Source organism: Benincasa hispida, chromosome 1 (genome assembly GCF_027475165.1).
Source record: "Benincasa hispida cultivar pf3 chromosome 1, pf3_genome.v1.1, whole genome shotgun sequence".
Classification (NCBI taxonomy): Eukaryota; Viridiplantae; Streptophyta; class Magnoliopsida; order Cucurbitales; family Cucurbitaceae; genus Benincasa; species Benincasa hispida.
The window spans coordinates 92,520,040-92,544,159 of record NC_143478.1 but is presented as its reverse complement, the minus strand read 5'-3'; the positions used below and the strand labels follow the sequence as shown (position 1 = coordinate 92,544,159).

The 24,120-nt window shown below is 30.8% G+C and overlaps 2 protein-coding genes across 2 annotated transcripts; one reads left to right on the top strand and one right to left on the bottom strand.

The window, feature by feature from the left end:
- Nucleotides 1-332: 332 nt before the first annotated feature.
- On the top strand, nt 333-5,461 carry LOC120082955 (protein ALTERED PHOSPHATE STARVATION RESPONSE 1-like). Its single transcript, XM_039038400.2, has 4 exons — nt 333-1,802; nt 2,439-2,614; nt 2,849-3,072; nt 4,435-5,461. The coding sequence occupies exons 1-4, from the start codon at nt 815-817 to the stop codon at nt 5,213-5,215; spliced, it is 2,169 nt and encodes a 722-aa protein (XP_038894328.1). The 5' UTR covers nt 333-814; the 3' UTR covers nt 5,216-5,461.
- Nucleotides 5,462-16,154: 10,693 nt separating this feature from the next.
- Nucleotides 16,155-18,566, bottom strand: LOC120079844 (uncharacterized). The gene is made up of 2 exons (XM_039034275.2): nt 18,201-18,566; nt 16,155-17,014 (listed from the first exon to the last, which is right to left on the bottom strand). Exons 1-2 carry the CDS (start codon nt 18,457-18,459, stop codon nt 16,377-16,379), a joined length of 897 nt encoding a protein of 298 aa, XP_038890203.1. The 5' UTR covers nt 18,460-18,566; the 3' UTR covers nt 16,155-16,376.
- Between the last annotated feature and the right edge of the window lie 5,554 nt (nt 18,567-24,120).

The window sequence follows — 24,120 nt, the reverse complement described above, 5'->3', positions numbered from 1 at the left end:
AAATAAAGTTTTATAGCCCTTTTCAAACTTTAAAAGTTTCATTTATTCCTTTATTTCTCAGTTATGTTCTATTTATATCTCCAAAACTCTCTCTACTTGTTTCCTTCCAAAACTCCCTCAATTATGTTCTATTTATATATCCAAAAAAGAAAGATAATTTTGAAAAAGACTTGGCGAGTTAAACCATGGTTAAAAATTTTATTTTGAAAAAGATGGAACAAATTTTCAATTTTTTTAAAACAAATTTATAGAAAATTCGTAAAAAAATTCCAATAATTTAGAATCTCAAAGCACAACCCAACACAAATTTCTTTTGTCCACAATCACGAGACGATCTTGCAAAGTAAAAACTTTAATGGCGATGGAAGTGATGTCCACTAACAGAGTATCCATTCCAAAGAGAAGGAAAATGTGTACACACACGACGACAACAGCATATGTTTAATTTAAAATTTAGTTAAATCAAAAGAAAAACAAATTTACAGCAAAAATCCTTCGAAAAGCTGCATGGAACGTTGAAAACCGGGGCCACCAATGAACAATCGCGTCAAATTAGCGATATGTTATCTCTACACACTCCCAAACCCACTTTTATTCCTCTCTCCGCCATTTCTTCCGGCGAGAAAGCATCTTCCCTTTTACCCCTTTTCACTATATCGGCCATCTTTTCGTCTTCCTCATTGATTCCTCTCTAATGCTCCTCCGGATGACTGACCAGTTTTGTTCTCTTAGATTCTTCCCGTTTCTCTAGCGGCAAGTACTGGGTTTCATGCCCCATTTCTGATTTATTGGCTTGCCGGCGTCAGTTCTTCAGATGGGTTGCTCCCAGTCGAAGATCGAGAATGAAGAAGCGATTGCGCGTTGTAAAGATCGGAAGATTCATATGAAAGATGCAGTGGCAGCGCGTAATGCTTTTGCGGCTGCTCATTCCGCTTATGTCATGTCTTTGAAGAACACTGGAGCTTCTTTGAGTGACTATGCTCATGGAGAAGTTCAGAATCCTCAATTGCTCAATGGGTCTGCTCAATCGAACCCGAAAATTGATTCTGTTGCAGCGTCTTATGAGCCCCTAGTTCCGCCACCACCGCCTCTTCCGAATTTCCCTTCTCCTCTTCATAGGGCTGCTAGCATGCCGGAGATGAGCATTCCCAAGTCCGATCTGAAGCCGGTTGGCCCCATTATCGAGGAGGATGAAAATGAATCTGACAATGAGAGTTCTATTGGTTCGTTGAGGAGGAGGAGAAGTAAAAAAGGCAGCGGTGGTGGTGCGAGCAGCCGAATTGGGAATACAGAGCTTGATGATGAATTAGAAGGTCCACCGCCGCCAGTGCCGCCGCCGCCGTCTAACACGCCACCGCCAATTGTGAACCGGCCTCCGCTACCGGCACATCAACAAGATTCGACTTACGATTTCTTTTTTGGTGTGGACAGTATGCCTGGTCCGAGTTTGAGTGAGGCTGAGGAGGAGATTGAGCGTGACCCTTTTGATAAAAGTCCTGAAAGAGAGGACAATAATGAAATGGAGAATCAAAGAGGAGGAAGCAACGAAGCTGAGGCAGTGGAGCCACCGCCGCCGCCTGCTGTGGCAGAACCATCAGCCATAACATCAAAGAGCTTGAAGAAGGTGGGAGGTATGGGTTCCATGGAGGGCAGGAGGATGAATGAGGCTAAATTTAACTTGTTGCAGATATTTGTGAATCTTGATGATCATTTTCTCAAGGCTTCTGAGAGTGCCCATGAAGTATCCAAGATGCTTGAGGCTACACGACTACATTATCACTCAAATTTTGCTGACGGCCGAGGTATTAGGATCCCTTGTTTTTATCTTTCAAGCATGTTGAAGGTCTCTAGTAGAATAACTTCGTAACATGATGTTAATTGCATGAAAGCTATTTGGGTCTCTTTTTTTTCCTGTCTAAATCTTTGCCTAGCTTGGGGTGCCTCGATATTGGTTTCGATTCTAAGAATTTACGATCACTGCTCCACTTTATGTATGCTTGGAGGAAGGCAAACGAAGCTTGTGGGGTGAAGTTGCTTATGTTAGGAGTTGTTATAGTATTTAGATGATCAAATTTACCATAACCCGTTAACTTAAACTTTTAGATTTAGTGGTAATTTAATAGCATAGCATAATGTCTTGTATTCAAACTCTTGTAATGTCATTTCTACATTAGTATAATTAAATTGACTGCGATCCATCAACTAAGCTCTTGAGTTTAGTGGTGATTTAATGGGAGTGGACAGTGTTTCTCGTGGTGTTGGCCTAGAATTGGAAAGACTAGGCCTCTTGAAGAGCTTGAGTAGTTTGTATTCTGTTTTACTGAGGCCTATCATTCTCCATCCCCATATAGGTTCCCTTTAAGATATTGTGGGGCTTTGCTTGTATTTATTGTTCAGATTACTGAATAACTCGGCGTGCTTTGCTGTTTTCTTATCAGGGCATATCGATCACTCTGCTAGAGTGATGCGTGTTATTACATGGAATCGATCATTTAAAGGACTTTCTAATATGGATAATGGAAAAGATGATTTCTATGCAGAAGATCAAGAAACTCATGCCACCGTGCTTGATAAACTCCTAGCATGGGAAAAGAAGTTATATGATGAAGTGAAGGTACATTCAAGTCTGGTCTTTCTTATTGTTCTTCCTATGTTTATGTCGATTCTCTTTTAAATAGATGAAGTCCATGAAAATTTGTGATTTTGCTCTCAATTAATTAGATTTTATTGTCAACGGATATTGTTATCATTTGTGTCTATGATGGAACTCATTTTCATTGTGATGCTAAAAAGGAAATAACTATTTTTTATTAACTGAATTTTATTTGTGATCATTATTTTTCAATAGGCAGGTGAGATTATGAAATTTGAGTACCAGAGAAAGGTCGCTGCATTGAACAGGCTAAAGAAACGAGGTTCTAATCCAGAAGCGTTGGAGAAAGCAAAAGCAGGTGTGAGTCACCTGCATACAAGATACATTGTTGACATGCAATCATTGGATTCAACTGTCTCGGAGATTAATCGTTTGCGAGATGAACAGTTATACCCAAAACTCGTTCAGCTTGTTCATGGGTAAGTTGTATTTTATTTTATTTATATCTGTTTATGGGTAAGTTGTATGAGGTTAGAGCTAGTAGCATGTCTAAATCCCATACCTTCCTTTTACTGTAACATTTGCATTTTAGCATGTGATGCTGATAACTTTGAGTAAAAACAATCCACAGATGCTTTGTTTGAAGCATCTTCGAATTAATAAATAGAACCCTTTGTCTCCAAAACATGAGCTTTGGGGCGGTTGCAGACTTTATAAGAATAGGCCTAACTATGCATTTTAGTATGTGATGCTAACTTTGAGTAACAACAATCCACAAATGCTGTGTTCAAATCTTCGAGTGAGCTTAATAAGTAAACCCTTTGTCTCCAAAACATAGAGCTTTGGGGTCGGGCACAGACTTCATAAGAATAGGCCTAACGTATGTGATGAAAAAAACTACTTGATTTCAATTTCACTTGCCTTCTTGCTATTATGTTAACGATTAAGTATAAAATCTTCCTAATGATTCAGTTAATTTTTATGTTAATGATATGGATGGAGAGAGACAATAGAAATATAGTTGCTTTTACTGTGCTAGATACTGTATTTATTGAATAGATACAAGGACATCTTTACTTTGCAATGCATAAGTATATTAAGTTCTGACTAAACACTGGCATGAGGCAGTTCTCTGAAAAGTGAAAAGTGTGGAATTTGGCTTTATCTGTGAGAACCATTGCCGAAGCCTTGGCATGCCTGCCAAGCTTTGACTAGTACACCATTGCTGTCTAAAAAATGGTGCCCCATCTCCTTTTTCTTATGAATATCTTCAGCTTGAGCTTATTGGAAAAATTTCTAGTACTCCGCACTACCTCCATTAATTGTTTACCTAGAATTTAAGAATTATGTGGAGTCTATGAAATAAATAAATAATAAATTAATACATCAATGTGTCAAATTATGAATGAGAGTAACAAGTATTACTCTAATATTAGAAATGTTCACGAGCCATCGAATTATGAATGAGAGTAGTAGGTAGTATTTGAAAATTTCTCGAACTTATTGGATATCCATACAACTGTTAAAATGATTGTAATATCAAATGTGTTAGAATATTGCTGATATAGATACTGTAGCATTGGTGAAAATTGGGTTATCTTAATGGACTACTCGACAGGTTTTGATCCATGAAGAATGTGGTAAACCTATATTTGTTGTAGTTAAAGATTAACTTTAGTCTCGAGGTAGGTTCTAACTAGATTTTGGTTAACTTGATATATCAGATATCCAATTTGATTGATTCCTAAATCTCGTTATACTTGTTCTTTCCCTAAGATGCCTCCATATATTCGCCACTGCAGTGGTTGTTAGCACCACAAATAATTTTTAATGTACTGCAGGATGATGTTGATGTGGGACACAATGCGAATGCACCATGAAGAGCAATTGAAAATTGTGAGTGCATTGAGATATCTGGATCTCTCTCAATCTCCAAAAGAAACTAGTCTGCATCACCATGAGCGTACAGTACAGCTCTGCAATGTCGTGAGAGAGTGGCATTCACAGTTCGAGAAGCTAGCGCTCCGTCAGAAAGACTATGTTAAATCATTAAACAGTTGGTTGAAACTAAATCTAATTCCTATAGAGAGCAGCTTGAAAGAGAAGGTTTCTTCTCCACCAAGAGCTCAAAATCCACCCATTCAGAGACTCCTCATTGCTTGGCACGACCAACTCGACAAACTCCCAGACGAGCATCTTAGAACGGCAATATCCAGTTTCAGTGCGGTGATAAGTACTATTATGCTGCAGCAGGAAGAAGAGATGAAGCTGAAGTTAAGATGCGATGAGACCGAGAAAGAGCTCGAGCGGAAGCAGAGGCAATTTAATGACTGGCATTACAAATACCAGCAACGAAGAATGCCTGACGAGTTGGACACCGAGAAGTCTGAAGAAAACTCACAGGACGCCGCGGTTACAGAGAGGTTAGTTGTGGTAGAGTCATTGAAGAAGAAACTGGAGGAGGAAAAAGAAACACATGCGAAGCAATGCCTTCATGTGAGGGAGAAATCATTGGTGAGTCTTAAGAATCAATTGCCTGAACTCTTCAGGGCATTGTCAGAATTTTCTTCCGCGGGTTCAGAGATGTACAAGAACTTGAGGCTGATTTGTCAGGTCAAATAGATTGGAAGCAATGGCCCAGCAAGAGACTTTCCTTGTAACTTTTGTATAATTTCCTATGCGTTATTATTTACATTAAAACAAATCTTATGGAATTTTCAAAAAGCTTTGGAGCTCTTCTATGAGCCTTGTTTGTTTTATGTTTCGGCTGACCACCACCCAAAAACTAATGAATAGCCATGTATTTGTCCTGTTATAACTATTCCGATCAAAATGATTACATGATGAAGTAATATATTCTTTCATGTATATATGTGATCTAGACGATAGATGTGAGATGCCATGGTTTAATGGTGAAGATATGTTTAAGCATACAATCTCACATTTTGTCCCTTAAAATTTTTATAAATTCTTTTTTTTTTCTTTGTAGATTGTTACAAGTATTCAAATCAAATAATGGGAAAGATTATTTCATTAATAAGAATCTTTTTAAATGTTTTTTTTTTCTTTGTATTAAACTAAACTATAAATTTTACATGTATTGCATGTATTGCAAACTAATTTTAATAAAAAGCTAGCAATTGTAGTAGTGACAAATGAAATTGAAGAGACCAAAATGTAAGGACAAAAATGGTAATTTTATAAATTTAGGGACTAAAGTTTTTTATTTTCTTAAAAAATGATAAAAATATCAACTTATATTCTTAAACTTGGGAGATTATATCAATTAAAATCTTAACTCAGAACTTTTGTGATTAAATCAATTTATCGCAAACTTTGGAGTTATTTTGTGTCAATGCTCCTATACATGTCATATGACCACAAGGAACATGACTATATCCCCATGCTCTCAAAGTCCGTCCAAATTCGTCAAATTATTCCTACTATATAAAAAAAACGTAACTTCTTAATCACTAACACATATTGTATTATTATATATCACTGAGCAAAGTTTATTATTATTATTATTATTTTAAAATAATAGGATTTGTTATTATTTGACCATAGAAAAGGCAATGCAACCCATTGAACAATGTCCCCCATGTGAGGAAAAAGAGAGAAAAAAAAACCCCTCTTTTTGGGGTTGCCACTAAAACAGTAAAACTTACCTTTTGTGAATATAAATATTAAAATAAATACCCTCTCTCGCATGTTCCCTCTGGACCTTTCATTCCCACTCACATTGAAAACATTATTAATACCCAACCCCAAACTCAAACTCCCTCCACACAAGGCAGAATCATAATGGATTTGAGCTCTGTGCGGTGGTCCGGCGGCCGTGGGTATGTGGCGGCGGGCGTCTTGATGTGCAGGTCGCCGGAGAAGAGGAGGGGGAGATGGAGAGTGATGTGGAGGAGGGTGAAGAAGAGAATGATGATGCTATATTGGAGTTGCAGAGCAGGTGAGGTGCAGGTGGCCGGGTACGATCGAGAGAGTTATTTAAAGAATTTCGATGAAGGGTTTACGATGATGGGAGCCATCGCTGAAGATTTTGATGCCATTTCTCGATCTTTCTCAGCTCGTTTCGCCATTTCTCGCCCTTTGCCTTAGCTTTTTATCATCTTCTTCTTTCTCTTTACCATACTCTGTTTATATCTCATTTCCCTCTTCTTCTCTCAACTTCCTTACTCTGTTTTCTCCTTAGGATCATCCATTGTACAACGATTTCAACTTCTAATCTCAATGAGTACATGGCAATTATTACTACTTGTGTTTGATTTTATACAAACATATAGAAGAATTAATATGCTCTCAATCTAAACGAACATTGAGACTAAAATTTTTTGATGATACAACCAAAAATTTAAAGGTATATAGTTATGAAGGGAAATTACAACAGACAGCAATTTGAATATGTTATTTTATTGTTGTATCACTCATAGTTGATATTTTGCAAAAGTATGGCAAAAAATTCAAATCTAGATTTTTTTTAATTATTTTTTATTTCATATTTGTTCTAAACAATCAATTGATAGAGAGAAAGAAAGAGAGAGAGAGAAGCGGTGACCAACAACTAAGCATGCAATGATCGACGGAGGTAAGTGACGGGGGAGGTGAAGTGGTAGGCATCGACAGGATGGTGTAGAGCAGTGCTAGTTGGTGAAAAAAAAAATAGATAGAGAGAAGCAGCAACAGACGATCCGACATGTAGCAATTGACAGAGGTAAGCGGCAGGAAGGTAGAGCGGTGGGCACGACAAATGGTATGGGGGTGATGGTTGGTGAAAGCGAGATGTTGAGGGGGAGGGGGTCAATTGTTGCGAAGAATAAGTGTTTTTTTTAAAAAAAAAAAAAAATCTAAATGTATCTTATAAAGTATATCAACTTAGTAAAGTGCATCATAATTAAATTTACCAATCATATATCAATAAAGTGTATCAATAATATATCAGTTAAGTGTATCATGATAAAACAGTACATAATTATCAAGTTTATTAGCAGTATATCAGTCAAGTATATTAGTATCAAGTGTATTAAGTTTATCAACATTATAAACGAGTGAATGAATGACTAGTTTATTAATTAAGTGCATCGTTATCAAATATATCAATCACGTATATCAAGTTTATCAATAATATAAGCGAGTGCATGATTGACAAGTATATCAAGTATATCAGTTAAGTGCATCATTATCAAGTATATCAATAGTGTATCAAGTATATTAAATATATATCAGTAGTGAAGACATTTACGACATTTTACATTTTTTTTATATATGAGATAGACTTCATTTTGTCTTTTTTCAAACAACAACTATGTGGGCTATGAGCCTAATTAGTGTAACTTATTTTGTCTTTTTTGCAAGTGCACTATAATTTAGAGAAATTATTTTAAATGGTAAAATCGCTGAAAATAATTTCTAGTATGGCAAAATATCATTATCTATCAGTGATAAATCATGATAAATATTTATCACTGACATTGATAAATGACTATCGTGGTTTATCGCAGTCTATCACTGATAGATAGTGACATTTTGCTATATTTTTAAATAAGTTGACTCATTTACTTTTATTTGAAAACAACCCTATAATTTATTGGTTAATGTACTAGACTTGTGTTTGAGAGTTTGTAGATTTGTCATCTACTGAAGTTTTATACAATTTTGTGTCAAATAAGTCGTTGACATATTCTAGATGATTTTAAATTAATTGATCTATTAAACATAAAATTGAATTTGAGTTCATTTAAAGGTTAGAGTCGGTGATCGAAAGAGTTTGATGATCACCCTACAAAATATGAACTAAAATAAAATTTTGAAAGATAATGTTAAATTACAAATTTAGTTCTTGGACTTAAAAAAAATGTATAATATCTTATAGGTTCTTGAACCATAAAAAATTTCTACAAGTTCTTGAACTTTCTATTTTGTGTCTAATACATCATTAACATATTAAAAATAAAATGTAACTAGTTGATTTATTAGATACAAAGTTGAATTTTATATATAATAGAATCCTACCGTTGATATATGATTTTTTTTTTAAAAAAAAGGTTAAATAGGTCAAATGCATAATAGACACTAAATAGAAATTTAAAAAATATACTAGACAGTTTTAAAATTTATTATTGTTATTTTTATATTCGTAAGTGTTTGAGTTAATTTACGCACATCTCGACTAAACCCAACAACATTATGACCTCTTAACCATTTATCAAAGAGATGTTCCCTTCTTTATCACTAGGCTATCCAAAGTTGATGCTTTTAAAATTTAAATATCAAATAAATACAAATTTAAAGAATTAAACCTTTTATTTTGGCATAGAAAACTATTTCAAAAAGTGCTATTTTTATAATCTTACATAATACAAATTACATTATTAATCAGTAAGTTGAGAGGGCAAAAATTCTATTTCATACATCTCATCTGTTAGTACTATAACGACGGCCACCACAACCACCATATATGAAATAAAAATTTTAATCTTTTTTGATAGAGATTGATAGAAGTCTATCACTGATATAGATACTAAAATGTTGATAGAAGTCTATTAATGTATCAGTTTTTTTTTTTTTTTTTTTTTTTTTTTTTTTTTTTTTTTTTTTTTTTTTTTTTTTGCAAATAGTTTGAAATTTTTTCAATATGTGAAAATTTTCCTATAATATATATAAAAAATGGATATACTATTAGTATCATTAGCTAGCTAGTAGTAAACTTGTCTTCCAATTTTCCTTAGAACTAGGTTCAAGTCGTACTTTTACAATTTTTTTCATTACTAGCTTATAAATTTTTTGGATCCGTCGATGTTAGCTATTGTTTTGATTGGAATAGAAAATGAGAAATTTTCAAATAAATTAGTGGAAAAGAACACCGATTTTGACTATTATTAATTATCATCATAAATAGTTTTATATATTAGTTAGACTTGTTCTACTTTGATGTACTTTCAAATGTTTATAATTAGTGGATAATAAATCTTAAATTTAATCTAGTATTTATTGTTTATTTTTTTAAAAGAAAAAATAGTACCACTACCCTTCCTTTTTAAAATTTAAAAGATATATTCACCCTTTTTTTATGAGTGAAAATTTTTATTATTTTATTATAATTTCAAGATTTTTTTTTTAAAAAAAAATATAACATCATTATTTATCATCCCTAAATTGGTAGTCAACAACTTTGGGATGCCACTTTGACAAAGGAAGAAGGCTTGCAATTGCAGCCCCACTCATCATTAATACTCTGGAAAAAGAAAAAAAAAAATAAAATAAAATAAAACAAACAATCTACGCTATAAAACAAATGTTAGGTTCCAAATATAATAAAATAAATAGGAAAAGAAAAAAAAAAAAAACCTCATTTTCAGAAATTAATATTATATTCAAAATTAAACTGAAAATTTCACATCTACTTAATGCAATCCTAACCTTCAACCATAACATCAAATAGCTTGATCTGATTGTCTCTATGGTGGGTGCTCTTTCCTCGCAGGTAGATATTCTTGGTTTTCCCTAGTTTTATTATTGTTATCTCTTAAATATTGTGTTTGGTGTTTTGTTTTCTTTGGGTGCTACCTTCGATTTGTGGGGTTTGTTTTGATTCGTGACTGTGTTTCTCTGAACGATTATTCTGTTTTCTTTTTCTATGGCTTTTGATCTTTGATTCTATTAAGAGCTCGGTATTCGTTATTGCTTTGTTTGCTGTGGTGCCTTGATCCCAAACGGTGGGATCCTTCTGTTGTTGTATAATATCATTACCTATTAAAAAAATTCAGACAACTTAAAAATGTCAATGGAAAAATTAAAAAGAAAACAATAATAATAAATTGGACGGTTTTTAAATACAGAAAAATGAACCAAAATATTTATAACTAATAATAAAATATCACAGTTTATCTGCGATAGACCGCAATAGATTGTTATCTGTGTTTATCTGTGTCATGATAGACATATATAGTAGTCTATCGCGATCTATTATAATCTATCGTTATTTTGCTATTAATTATAAATATTTTCAAATTTTTGTCATTTAAAATAATCTCCCTCATAAATAATAATAAATACAATTTAACCATGAGATTTGGATCACATTTTAATATTTTCAATTTGATTAATCATCCTCTAATTTTACATGATTTTATAATTAAGCCCTTGATATTGTGCAATGTACAAATCACTCTTAAAATTAGATTGCTAAAATCAAACACCATGTAGCTGTAGAATTTGAATTTTTTGAAAATATAATATTAACTATTAAAGATTTATTTTTTAGTTCGATTTTAAGCTATTTTAATTATTTGAATTTAAGATAACCAAAAAAAAAAAAAAAAAGAATAATGTAAATTTTTAAATTTAATTGTAGTAATTCAATAATTCTAGTTTAAAGGGAAAAAAAATCAATAATTCGACCGTAATTGGAATAATACTTGATCGTCCATTTTGCCATGGTTTAGGATTTAATTGTAACAATTTCAACTTGGAGAGCTGTCGCTCAAATCAATTTTTATATTAGGTTGGAAAACACTTTTAGTCCTAAACTTTCATGAAATTAATAATTTAGTATATAAATTTTAGTTTGTAATAATTTACTTCCTATATTTTTAATTTTGTAACAATTTAATTCTTGAATTTTAATAGGTAATAATTTAGTTCTTGTACTTTCAGTTTTGTAACAATTTAGTCCTTAACATAATTTTTTTTAATCAAAATTAGATGTCAACTTTAATTATTTACATTTTATAAAAATATTGAGTCTCTAATTTATCGGTTCATTTATACAAGAAATCTCATTAAATGGTAACGCTAATTTTTACAATACGGACTAAATTGTTATAAATTTTAAAATGTAACGATTAAATTGTTACATAATAAAGTTCAGAGATTAAATTGTTACAAAATTGAAAGTCCAGGACTAAAACGTTACAAATCAAAGTTTGGAAACTAAATTATTACTTTTATAAAAGTTTAGGAAATAAACGTGATTATTAACCGAGTATTTTTTACTAGTTTTTTTTTTTTTTTTCAGAAATCGAAGTTTATTGCAAATGTTTTGTTTGATAACAATTATGTGAGTCCGTTTGGTAATTATTTTGATTTTGATTTTTTATTTTTGAAAATTAAGAATATTCCAAAAACAATAATAAGTTTTTAAAAGCTAATTTCTTTTAGTTTCCAAATTTTAGTTTGAATTTTTTAAAATAATTAGCAAAAAGTAGATAACAAAGGAAAAAAATTTAGAGATGGAAAAAGTGTCTATAAAGCTTAATTTTCAAAAACAAAAGACTAAAAACTACATGGTTACCAAATGAAGTTTTGATTTTCTATTTTTAATTTTTAAAAATCAAGCTTATAAACACTACTCAATACCAATAAATTAATTTCTTTGTTTTGTTATTTAACTTTTTACATTCTTAAAATCTAAGATAAGTTATTATTTTTAGAAAAAAAAAATCTAATAAAAATAGTTTTTAAAAACGTATTTTAGGAATATATTTACAAATTCAAATGTTTTCCCCAAAACTGTGAATTTATCGTTAAAAAAAAATGTTGAAAAAATAAGCTATAGATTGCCATGATTCTATTTTAATTTAGTCGATATTAGTGGAGAGCTCCTCATTAAAAATTAATGAGGAATCAAAATGAACATAGTTCAACTAGTTTAAACTTATACGATGAATTTTGAAATAAAAAAATCGATTATAGAGCGTTAAAATATAATATAAATAAAGAAACAGACATTAAGAAAATAAATAAAGTCATTGCAACTATAACATCACCAGATTCTATTTGTTTTTATTAAGCATAGCAACCAGCTTTCTGTTTTATTTATTTGTAAGTAATGAAATAGAGCATGAACAATGACTTCTGACCTCATTATCATAAAACTATAATAAATTAGGTTTAAATTCTATGTCCATCTCTAATTTTTTATAAACAAAAGGTTTTAGACGTGTCATCCGACATATATCAACTTAAATATAGGTCAAATGATCAAAATTAATTATTTTTTTTATATATAAAAACATTGCAGCCTTATTAATCTTAGGTTTGATAGTCTCATCAGAACAAAAATGACGATTTAAAATTATGAAAAAATATATATTTTTGGTCCTTATGTTTTGAGTTTAGTTTCTATTTGGCTCTTATGTTTCAAAATGTTACTTATAAGTTATGAGTTTGGTTTAAATTTTATCTATATGTTTCAAATGTTATAATTTTATCTTGAGTTTTGAGTTTTGTTTTCAATTTGAAACTTGATTTATAATTTTAACCTCTATTTTTCATTAGATGCACTTTAGTTATTAGAATTAATGTCTATTAATTAATTTAAGATAATTATGAAGTAAAATTTTAAATTTAATTTTAATACCGATGATATAATAGTGAAGCTTAGTTAAATATAATTCTTTTAATTATTTAAAATTAATTAATAGACGTTAACACTAAAGAAGTGATTATTTAGTGAAAAAATGAGGCTAAAAGTGTAAATATTTAAATCTGAGACCAAATTGAAATAAAACTCAAATTTCAAGGATAAAATTGTAAGATTTGAAACTTGATGACTAAGTTGAAATCAAACTCAAAACCTAAATAATAAAATGTCAAAAAACAAAAAAAGAAAGTCCAGTAATATTTTGAAAATTAGAAGCCAAATGGAAATTAAATCCAAAATGTAGGGAACAGAAAAGTTTTTTTTTCTAAAAAGAGAAAAAGAAAATTAAATTGTCCTTTATTTTATAATTTAAAATGTGAGGTAAGATTTTCTAGTGTCATATATACCATGAATTTCACATGACTCGATCTATGTCGGATATAATTAATTTGTTACATAAGATTTGATTTCTTTAAATTAATTAAAACATTATTCTTCATGTTCTTCAGTGAATATATTGATTAAAAGACACCCTTTCAAAAGACGAGGAGCCATGAACGACGAGAAGCCAATTGAAAAGGAGAGGAAAAAAAAAACTAATGAAAAATTAATTAAAGAGCTCTTTGTTATTGCATGTAGCCAAATTTTTTCAGTATGTTTGAGAGTTATTTTGAGATGGTCAAAATCACTTTTTTTTCCTTGTCAAATCACTTTTTCTTAAAATAATGGTATTTGACATGAGTTAAAATTGATTTTAGAAAAATCTAAAATCATTTCAAATTGATTTTGGAGGAATTAATTGATAGGTGATTTTTGTTAAGTGATTCATCATAATCATTCATAAAATGATTATCTAATTCAGATTTTGTTAAAATATTGTTATTAGCTATTTGTTAAATCATTTTTTTTCCAATTTTAAATACTGGAACAAAAGATGACAGATATTATTTTTCATTAAATTGTTAGTAAAACAAACAATTATATATTTTTTGAATTTTCTTTCGACGTGTATTATAAATATTCACCTTACTTAAAATATTAATAATGCATATAAGAATTTAATAATAAAATAAATAGAAATACATATTTATCATAATTATTTAATTAAATAATAATTTCTCAAATAAAAAATATAATTTTAAGTAATTGGATAACTCTAAATTTACTTTTAGAACCAAACAGAAAACATAATAATTCAAAATCACTTTTAAGCGTTTGGTACCAAACATAAACTTGATCGTTTAAAAATCAACTATACTTAAATCTCATTTTCTAAAATCACTATTCCAATTATCACTCCCAAACACACTCTAAATTTCAAATTACATTTCGCTTTTGATCACTATAAACTCTCAAAAAATATATACATATATATATATATAAAAGCTAAGGAGTTCACATTAAACAAAATCTAAGCTAAGCTATAAAATTTTCCTACATAAAAATGAAAATTAATTATAAAATAAAAAGAGAGAGAGAGAGAGAAAGGGTAGAGAGCAAAAGATAAAAAATGTAGGTCTTAATCAACGTACTTATAAAGATAAAGAGTAAAAAGAGATAGATGAAGGGTTGCATGAAAACCCTCATGTTATTGACTTATTGTTAAAAGAAATGAAAAAACCTTATGTTATTATATATTAATGACAAATAATCTCATTAGAATATATAAAAACTTAGGTTAAAACTCCCACACACTGATAAAAATCTCTTAAAAGAATGAATAAATCGCTCAAAATGCAAGACCAAATAATAACCATCAGCTCTAACAAACCTATAACATAATAGTCTTAACCACAATAATAAATCTAGTGGGTATTTGACATGCTTATTTAAGTTATTTTGAGACCTGTATTGAAATGTATATAAATTTCATTGATGTTCTTTAACTTGTGCTTAGAATAGGACTTGAATTTAAATTGGTGGAAACCTTCAAGATGAGATTATAATAGAAAAAAAATTATTCAATAACATCGAAATGACAATTATGAGATAATCATTATTATTATTGGAGGTAGATTCTAAACTTTGCACGTCTTTATAATAATTAGTGAATATTATAAGGATTCTTATAATTTTTATATCTTATACGTATAATGATGTAAAACTATCAGTTATATTACGACAATACCTTCAAATAATTTCTAAATGAAAATAGCATTGCTTACTCATTCTAAAGAACACAATCAATTTTAGTGTAGGCTTCTAAATTGGAGGACCATTTTTCAACATGTTGAGAATAGTTCATATTCAGAGTCATTCTCCCTTTCATTTTCCATTAAAGTACATATAATGTTTGGACCTACACAAACAACTGAGGTCTAAGGTTGTATTCATTTGACTTTTTAAGTCTGTAACTGCAACTTTAATAAAATTTCGAGAAAACTTGCTAAAGCTTAGCACACCCACTAAAATATGTCACGTGACAAAAAAAAGGGTTAATTAATTTTTTTATCCTCAAAATCTATAATCCAATCGTGCAATCTAATTGACTAATGAATGGTGCTCAATCTGGTTAAAAATTATGTGAAACCTATTACCTTTATCATTATCATTAACGTTACAAATATTGTTACTGTTACAGTATGGAATCTGTCCCGCGACAACGATAATAATAAAATGTAACAAATTCATAATTCTAGATAAATGCAATTAATTTTTTTCTTAATTGTGTTTGCGATTCAAGCCTATAACAATTTATCCATCAATGAAATCTCATTCTAATTACATCAATTTTTTTTATGGTTTGGTAAACGTGACCTAAGTTATTTTAAGGAAAACCCTTGAATTCAAATAATGAAAAAAGTGCTTTTGAGTGTTTAATTGAGAATTCCTTCTACGTTTCATGATATGACAAAGACCAAAGTACCCACAATGTAGGAAGCTATCACTGGCGATTACTGTTGTCACCTACTATGAGCAACAAATCACCGCCACTTCATCATCGGTAAACACTTAACCAACCACTAACCGGTTATAATGTTTTACGTGCAAAATTGAAATTTTTAGTTTATTGTGCTTAATAGTTGCCTTTATAGTAATTTTACATGTATTTTTACATGTAAAGTAAACCAAACAAACTTGTATACAAAACACTCCAATCCGTATGCATTTTTTTTTCCTAAGCAATTCAAATAGACCTTGAGACAATATATATTCGTCATTTAATAATCGAAAAGAGAAAGAATTATACTATAAAAGCTTTAAACATTTCAAATAATAATTAACAACTAAGATTGGCCATAGGCAGGCACACCAAAATGGTGCTTTTGAAATATGTATATGTAGTTATGTACCTTTTCAAAGAAAGAAACATAATCAAAACAACAAAAAGATGATTCAAAATGGGCTCCATCTGCTAAGCTCCAAAGAACTGAAGATGGTTCACTAGAGATCAAACCAAAGACATAAAAGCTACAGCAAAGAGATGCCACAAATAACCACCACTGCATAGACACTAAAATCAATGAAAATTGCACGAAAAGCTTGGTAGAAGACCAAACCTCTCTCCAAAACTTTCACAGCCGAGTCCCAGTTATGTCCATCTTCCTTCATTTTCTCCAATTCTTCCTCTGCCTCCCCACTGTCTTTCTGTTTTTCAGCCAACATTCTCGCCACCACAATCGTTGCGTTGGTGAGCAGTAGAATGTAGAGAGGCTTTGAGGCCACCACACTCTCCGACCTCACTATGTTCCTTATTATGAAAAGTGGGTGATCAACTTGCGATAGAATGGCCAAAGATGCAAGGATTAGCGAACAGAAAACTCGTGTGGTTTGAGAAGCTAAAATGCAGGCATTTAGTCGTTTTGAAGTGAAGAGTTTAGGCTTTGAAGGCTGTGTTTTTGACCGTGTCTCATTATCAATGGAGACCTTCTGAACCATTGATAAGGCAGATGGAGTTGATACTATTTCAGTGTGTACTTCTCCTATGGGATCGAGTTTTTTATGGCTCATTTGGTATCCTATGGCAGAAATTTTTTCTTCTTGAACTTCCTTCATGGACATATGCTTCAGTAAAGGGGTAGCCTTTCCATCTTCAGGCTTGGGAATAGCTGCAAAAAAGAAGAAAGGAGAATGTGTTGTTTTTAGTAAAACTACAAATCAAACAGATAGTGTGGTTTCAATATAATTGTCCCTATATATATCGACCAAACAGGGCCCCTCATTTCAGAAAAGTTTGTTTTAAGTGAGAGAAATTATTCTCATTCCCATTTACATACCAACATTCAACTCCTTTCGCAATCAATGCGAGATAATTCTACCATCTCTCATACATCAATCCATAACCCCGATTTGTTTTGTTACCACTTATTATCAAAAGAGATTTTCTAGTCACAAAAATTAACACAGATAATTAAACCATGTTACTGATTTCCTCGATAAGGAAAACGAACGATCAATCATAATCATACAAATTGTTAGAAAAGATTCAAACGAGAACCAATAACCAAAGATAGAGCTATTACATTGTTATTGATTTATTTTTAATCATTGTGCATTAAAGTGCATAATGATCAAACAGAAGAGAAGAAACAAATGTTTAATACCTTTGCTTTTAAAATTTCAAAATTATCAAAATATGTCTCTTACTATTGTTCTTCCCCAACTTCAGAGATGCTCGAGTATACAATTATTAGCAAACCAAAATATGATCAATATTAGCACACTTGTAATGCAGTAACCTCTTTCCAACTACATTGAAATAAAAAGCCTTTTCTTCTATGTCAAGCAAAGTTAACTCATTCAATATATCAATTTATACAGGACTCATGAAATTATGGTTACCGTAATTCTCTTACAATCTATCTCAGTTGTCTGAAAGATGAATATCATAAAATTAAACAAGTAAATAAAATTAAGCAATAATCTATGAGGCTTATCTGATGAAATCTCTAGATGCCTGAATAATCAGACATACAACGACATGAATCTACATGAACAGTATAATGTATGTTCTGAATCAATTCATCGAATGCTATGCATTTCAGAATCCTAACATTTCCTACACTTGGGTTATACAATGTACACAGAAAGAATTGATCTCTCTAATACGTAAAACTAAGCAAAATCTGTAAAATGAATGAATAAAATTAAACCTAACCTGTAAATCACAATTAGATGGAAGTTGTGAATCGGGAGATATACAACGAGGAAAAAGAAAACCTAAGAGTGGGAATCGTAAAATGGAAAACGAAGGAAGAAAAACAGGGAAAGTCGGGAAGAGAAAAAGAAGAATACCATGGATGTGAGAGAGAGGAATGGAATCAGGATTCTTGTGGAGCTCCTTGGAGAAGAAGGAAGGGGAGATTCCGGTGTGAGAATAGCCGCGTTGGTGAGTTTGATGGAAAAGAAATGGAGATGGTGAAGATGGAGAAGGCGGTGGCGATGGAGGGAGATTACGTAAACGGCCGGTGATGAGAGCCATTCGATCCACTTCTCTGCTCACAATTCTTCTTCTTCGCTCCTTTCTGCTATCGGTTTTCGTCGCCATTTCCATCGTTCTTCGAGTTTTTTCGTTTTCTGATCTCTCTTTTTTTCTTTTCCTCTCTCTCTCTCTCTCTCTCTCTCTCTCTCTCTCTCTCTCTCTCTCTCTATTGGGAGTGTTTTCGTCTGGTATTTCTGTTATGAAACTCAGACACTTGAGAAGAAAGTCGAGGTGTGACGGTGTCGTTTTGAATTGCGGGCTAAATGAATCTTTGGGCCGTGGTTTCAATTTCTAAGGCCCACTTCTTACTTTCTGATTCATTTCTTTTTTAAAATTTTTACAAAAATACCTTTTTGGTCCTAGGTTTTTTTTGTTTAATTTTCGATTTTTATGTTTCAAAGTATTATATATTTAGTTGAGTTTGACTTCAATTTAGTCTCTAAGTTTTAAAATGTTTTAATTTTACATTTGGATTTGAGTTTTCTTTCAATTTGATCCCTATGTTTCAATATTTATACTTTTAACCTCAATTTCTTTTACTAAATACTCATTCCTCGACTTTTTTTTTTTTTTATTAATATCTATTAATTAATTTAAAAGGATTGTAAGTAATAAAGTTTTACTATTTTTCATCACTATTAAAATTAAATTTTAAATTTTACTTTGTAGCTATTTTAATTTAATTAATAGACATTGACATCAATGACTGAAAGTGAATATTTAATTAGAAAAATCGAGGGACCAAACTCAAGTTAAAATCTAAGGATTAAATTGAAAGAAAACTCAAATTTCAAAACTAAAATTGTAATATTTTGAAACATAGGGACTATATAACAATATGACTTTTTCAGAGGTTCATTAGTACCATGGATGAAATTTTGAACCAAAATTAGTTGACTATCTAACCAACAATAAAACTTTTATAAATAAATAAACCATCACCAAAACATAATTTTAGAACACCAAAGCAAAGTTTAGTTTGGGATCCCAAGAACGTTGATAAAACCATTTAAATTTAAAATTACAAAACTCAATAGTTCTCCTCTAGACATTCAGAACTTCTTAAAACATGACATTAAGCAGAAGCATTAACATTATTGCCATATGGTACCTTCAACAGATCTCCTCGTCATGCGTCCGGTACGTTCATTGCATTTACCTAAAAAACCATATTATATGAAAGGGTGAGTATATAAAATACTCAGTAAATAACCCCCATTATTGAGACTAGGCTATGCAATCACATGCAAACATGACTTGAATGCTCTTAGCTGGTGGAACCTAATCCATAGTACTAAAGACTATCATCTAAGTGAACAATTTAACCCACCCTACCATAGGTGAGATATAGTCATACTAATTGGTGAACTCAAAGGAATATATAACTAGTAGACCCAAAAACGCACATAAAATATATTCATAAATTAATAACAATTTTTGATATTCAACCTAATAGTCCATTGACATTTTGATAACTAGTAGTACAACCGTTTTTATGGTTTATAAATATTGTTGGCTTTGTGGCACTTAATCTCAAATTAATTAATTTTAATTAATTAATTAATATTTTGATGATAACGAATATGCTCTTATTCACCAATAGTTTTAGTATTTTGAACTCTCCATTGCATAAAACTCGTGATAACAAATCCAAAGCATTCTGAATCATTTAAATTGGAGCTCAAACGAAATAGTTACGGCCAAAACAAGCTTGACGAAAAAAATACCCCCAAGTGATGACGTGATAGCTGATTTATCAAAATAGATCCAATTGAAAGGAGACATTGGTGCCTTGGAAGGGTGACACATAGTGAACTTTTGAATTTTAGATTGATTTTAAAAGGAAAATAAATTTAATATTGTATAAGTTTGTGTGTAATGGCTATTTTTGGACACATGCGGCATTTGCTTTTTGTTGGATTTTAAAATATATATATTGTTATATTATTTTTTGTTTGTATCTAAGGGTTAGTTGAGTTTAAATCTTCACCATTCAATTTTATTTTACCAACCTCTAATAGCCCAAATTGAATTTGATTTTCATCTTTTTCTCTCTTTTAAACTCTTCATTTTCTCTAAAATTAAAACAATAATTACATATTTTTACAATCCTTAAAACCAACGTTGTTATTCTCTCCAAGTTCTTAACTTTTTTTTCTTTTCATCCTATTCTTGAGAGATTTATTGTGAGGATTAACTTGTTATGAGCTCAAAACTTATAAATTCACTCTATTGAGAGAGTTGTAAGTGTGCTTTTTTATTTATTTATTTTTTAATTATTGTAAGAGTTGCTCTTTATCTCTGAAAAATAGTGGTTGTAACGGTTTGATCCTCAACCGTGGAAAGGATCAGGTTGGTTCTTGTGTTCGAAAAAAGAACGTTGTAGTGGTTCGACTTTAAGTCGTGGAAAGAGTCAAAGACTTCTAGTGAAGTATTTAAGAGAAGTTTGGGAAGTGGATGTAGATCGGTTATGCCAAACCACTGTAAAACTTTTTGTATTAATTTTTCTATCCCTCTCTTATTTAATTTTGTGATTAATTTGTTAATATATTCTATTTGAATGAAATTAATTCCTATAATTTATGCTTGAAGTTACTTGCTAGTTCTTAAATTTCCATATCTTTTACCAATTTTAATATTAAAACTAAATAGGATACTTAAAATGTTAATTTTAGTTTCTTAATTTCTTTGGAGTGAACTATTTTGCATGAAATTGTTGTTTAAATTATTTGACTTTGAAAAGTATATTGATTTGTTTAATTGGTCCCACATTAGGAAAAAAGTTTTAGTTAGTGATAGCTCTCAAAAAGAGTTATTATTCCTAACTTAATTCAGGCTCGTTGTTGGATTTTACATGTTTATTTTTCTATTTTGTAGGTATCGAGCAATTAAGAGGTAGAATTGACGATTTGGAGCCGAATGGGTTAATTTGAAGTAATTTCAAGTTGATTTGAGCATCCGGGCTTCAAAGGAGTTGAATTACCAAAATGCCATTGAGTTCCACTAAATATAATCAACCATCGAGTGATTGAGTAAAACGACATCGAGTATCATCGAGTATCAAGCTGTCGAGTATAATTAAGTAAAATGCTATCGAGTAAACGAGCGTCAAGCATTGTACATCGAGTATTGAGTTTTTGACAGAATGCTTAGCGTAGCAACCCTGACGCTCGTGGCCCTTTTCTATTGAGCGTTGCAACGCTGTTTTTAACATTGCAACGTTGCAAAGATTTCTATAAATACCTCTCTTCGGTTTTAGGGCGGAATATGCTGACTTTTGGAAATTGAACTGATGGAGGCCGAAGTAAAACTTCATCTTCTTCCTTTCCCTTCAGAATTTAAAATCTTTAGGTTATTTTTTCTTTTTGTTTTGGGTTGTAATCAATGGATTTGATGTAGATCTTAGATTTTTCTATGAATTAAGAGATAACTTCTATCTAATTTCTTTTGAGCAAGAGCCTATGTTTATTTTTTTGAAGGTTTTCTAATTAATTTAATTGAATTGTTGTGGATCCTTTGAGTGGATTTGATTTATTCTTAATAGAATTTTTATAAATTGATCTGAGAAATTAGTTTATCAAAATTCTTGGTTGCAAAATCATCCTAGCCTATGCATATATTGATTGATTTAGTTACGCATATTAGGATCGCATGTGTAAAGCCTAAGTTTTTCTGACCAAATGTATGTATGCCCTAGTATAATGTTTCCCAAATAAATCATGCTATAAGATATGGCTTTCCGGCTTGTAGTATGTCTCAACAATTGAACCATTCTCAACAATTGAACCATTTCGTAATGCAATTCAATTTTAACTTGTATGTCGCTAAGAAGAAAGAGTTGAATTGAATTAGGGCTCATTTGGTTTAATATCAAATTTGGCTAATTGGACTATTAGATTTTCTAATAGGTTGAGGGATTGACAAATTTAGGGTAATTAATTGATGCCTAATGAAAGAAATTGCATAGGAAACCCTCTCTTGCTCTAGAAATTAGATAGACTCATATTCTAGATTACATTTACCCTTTTATTTCAATTTCACGCATTTATCTCTTCCACACCAAAATCCTCAATTTATCGCTCTAGTTAGAAAACTTAACAAAACAAATCACACTGATCGATTCGGACTTACCACTGTTGCTACGTCTTTGTAGTGATAGAAGTAGTTCGATATTATAAATTTTCTTTTGATCAAGTCTGAAGCTTATTAACGACGTAAGTTTTGGGCCTATCAGTTAGTTTTAATAAGCTCTATTCACCCCTCTAGAGTTGCCCTATTGATCCTACAATTGGTATCAGAGCAAGAAGCTCTTATACCAAGATTATTTTTCAAATATAATTTTGCTTGTATATTTGTGAACATAATTTGTCAAAATTAAAATTGAATGACAAATTACTCTCTTTTAATACTCAAGCCATAAGTATCATGTGTAATGCTTTAGATGGTAGAGTATGTGATAAAATTGAACAATTTGACTATGCATATGATATTTGAAAATTTCTTGACAATATATATAGTAGAGAAAATTCTCCTTGTACTATTAATGATTTATTTGATGTGAAGGAGAATTATAATTCTCAAAATGAAGGAAAAAATCTACGAAGTGGAAATAGATAAATGTAATGAGTCCTCCTTGTGCATAATGACCCATTCATATAAAGACTTCGGTGATGAAAGTGGTGCAAATGAGATAATAATTTCTTTCTTACGATGAATTATATGATGTGTTTGAAGATATGCAACATGATTTAGAAAAGTTTAACTCTAAGAAAGTAAAACTATTAAAGAAGTATAAGACATTATCTATTGAAAATAAATCTTTGATAGATGAAAATGCATATTTGAAAAATAGAGCAACTAATGATGTTTTGCATGATGAGAAATGTGCTTTGAAAGATAGAAACAAGTTTCTTGAAAAAGAGAATGCTGAATTTAAATCTTTATCTTGTGAATTGAAACTTGAAGTGAATGATTTGAAAAATAAAAATGAGAAATTAAGATCTTGTTCTTTGGAACTAAAAGATAAAATTGCTAGTTTGAAAGATCAAATTCTTGATTTAGAAAATAGTAATACTTCTTTAGAAAAAGAGAAAATTTCTTTTGTTGATAAGATTAAATTTCTTGAATATGATGACAGTCATGAGAAAAAATAATCATTTGCAAATGTTTAGAGAGAAAAAATTATTTGCTACTAAAAAGTTTATGTTGGCTGTTGGTGCACAAAAATTGGTAAAAAGAGATTAAGTTATATGAATGAAGATTGTTCATCTACTTCTAAAAGTACTACTTTTGTTAAAGCCACTCTTGTATGTCGAAATTCTTTGCCCATTGTGCCTATTTTTGTTGATTCTAAATGTTGGGATGGTGGAAACAAAATTCCATAGATAGGCACACAAGGATGGAAAATAGATAAATAAATAAATATATATATATATGGGTCCGAATCAAAGAGAGAACGTTTGAAGTTTTTTATTGGGCTTAAGCCCATGTAGACTTAGGTTATACAACAAACACATATATATGTGTTTAACTCAAAGTTAATGCAGTTGCAAAATTTAGAAAAAGAAAGGATCAGCAGTGACGGCAAATTTTTAAGCTTGCAGACGCCGATTTGCGGCGGCAGGAATTTTTCAGTTTTAGAAGAATTGTTATCTTTGTTTATTTCGTTTGTGTGTCGATAGTGAGAAGGAAGAATACAATGCAGAGTATAATTTTTCTGAAGTGTTTCTCTTA

Bases quoted from the DNA above. Each gene is read 5' to 3' on its own strand.
- LOC120082955 (XM_039038400.2), top strand. From the start codon at position 815: ATGGGTTGCTCCCAGTCGAAGATCGAGAATGAAGAAGCGATTGCGCGT. The intron at 1,803-2,438 runs GTATTAGGATCC...TTTTCTTATCAG, and splicing joins AAATTTTGCTGACGGCCGAG to GGCATATCGATCACTCTGCT. The intron at 3,073-4,434 runs GTAAGTTGTATT...AATGTACTGCAG, and splicing joins CTCGTTCAGCTTGTTCATGG to GATGATGTTGATGTGGGACA.
- LOC120079844 (XM_039034275.2), bottom strand. From the start codon at position 18,459: ATGGAAATGGCGACGAAAACCGATAGCAGAAAGGAGCGAAGAAGAAGA. The intron at 17,015-18,200 runs GTATTCTTCTTT...TCTTTTTTGCAG, and splicing joins TCCTCTCTCTCACATCCATG to CTATTCCCAAGCCTGAAGAT.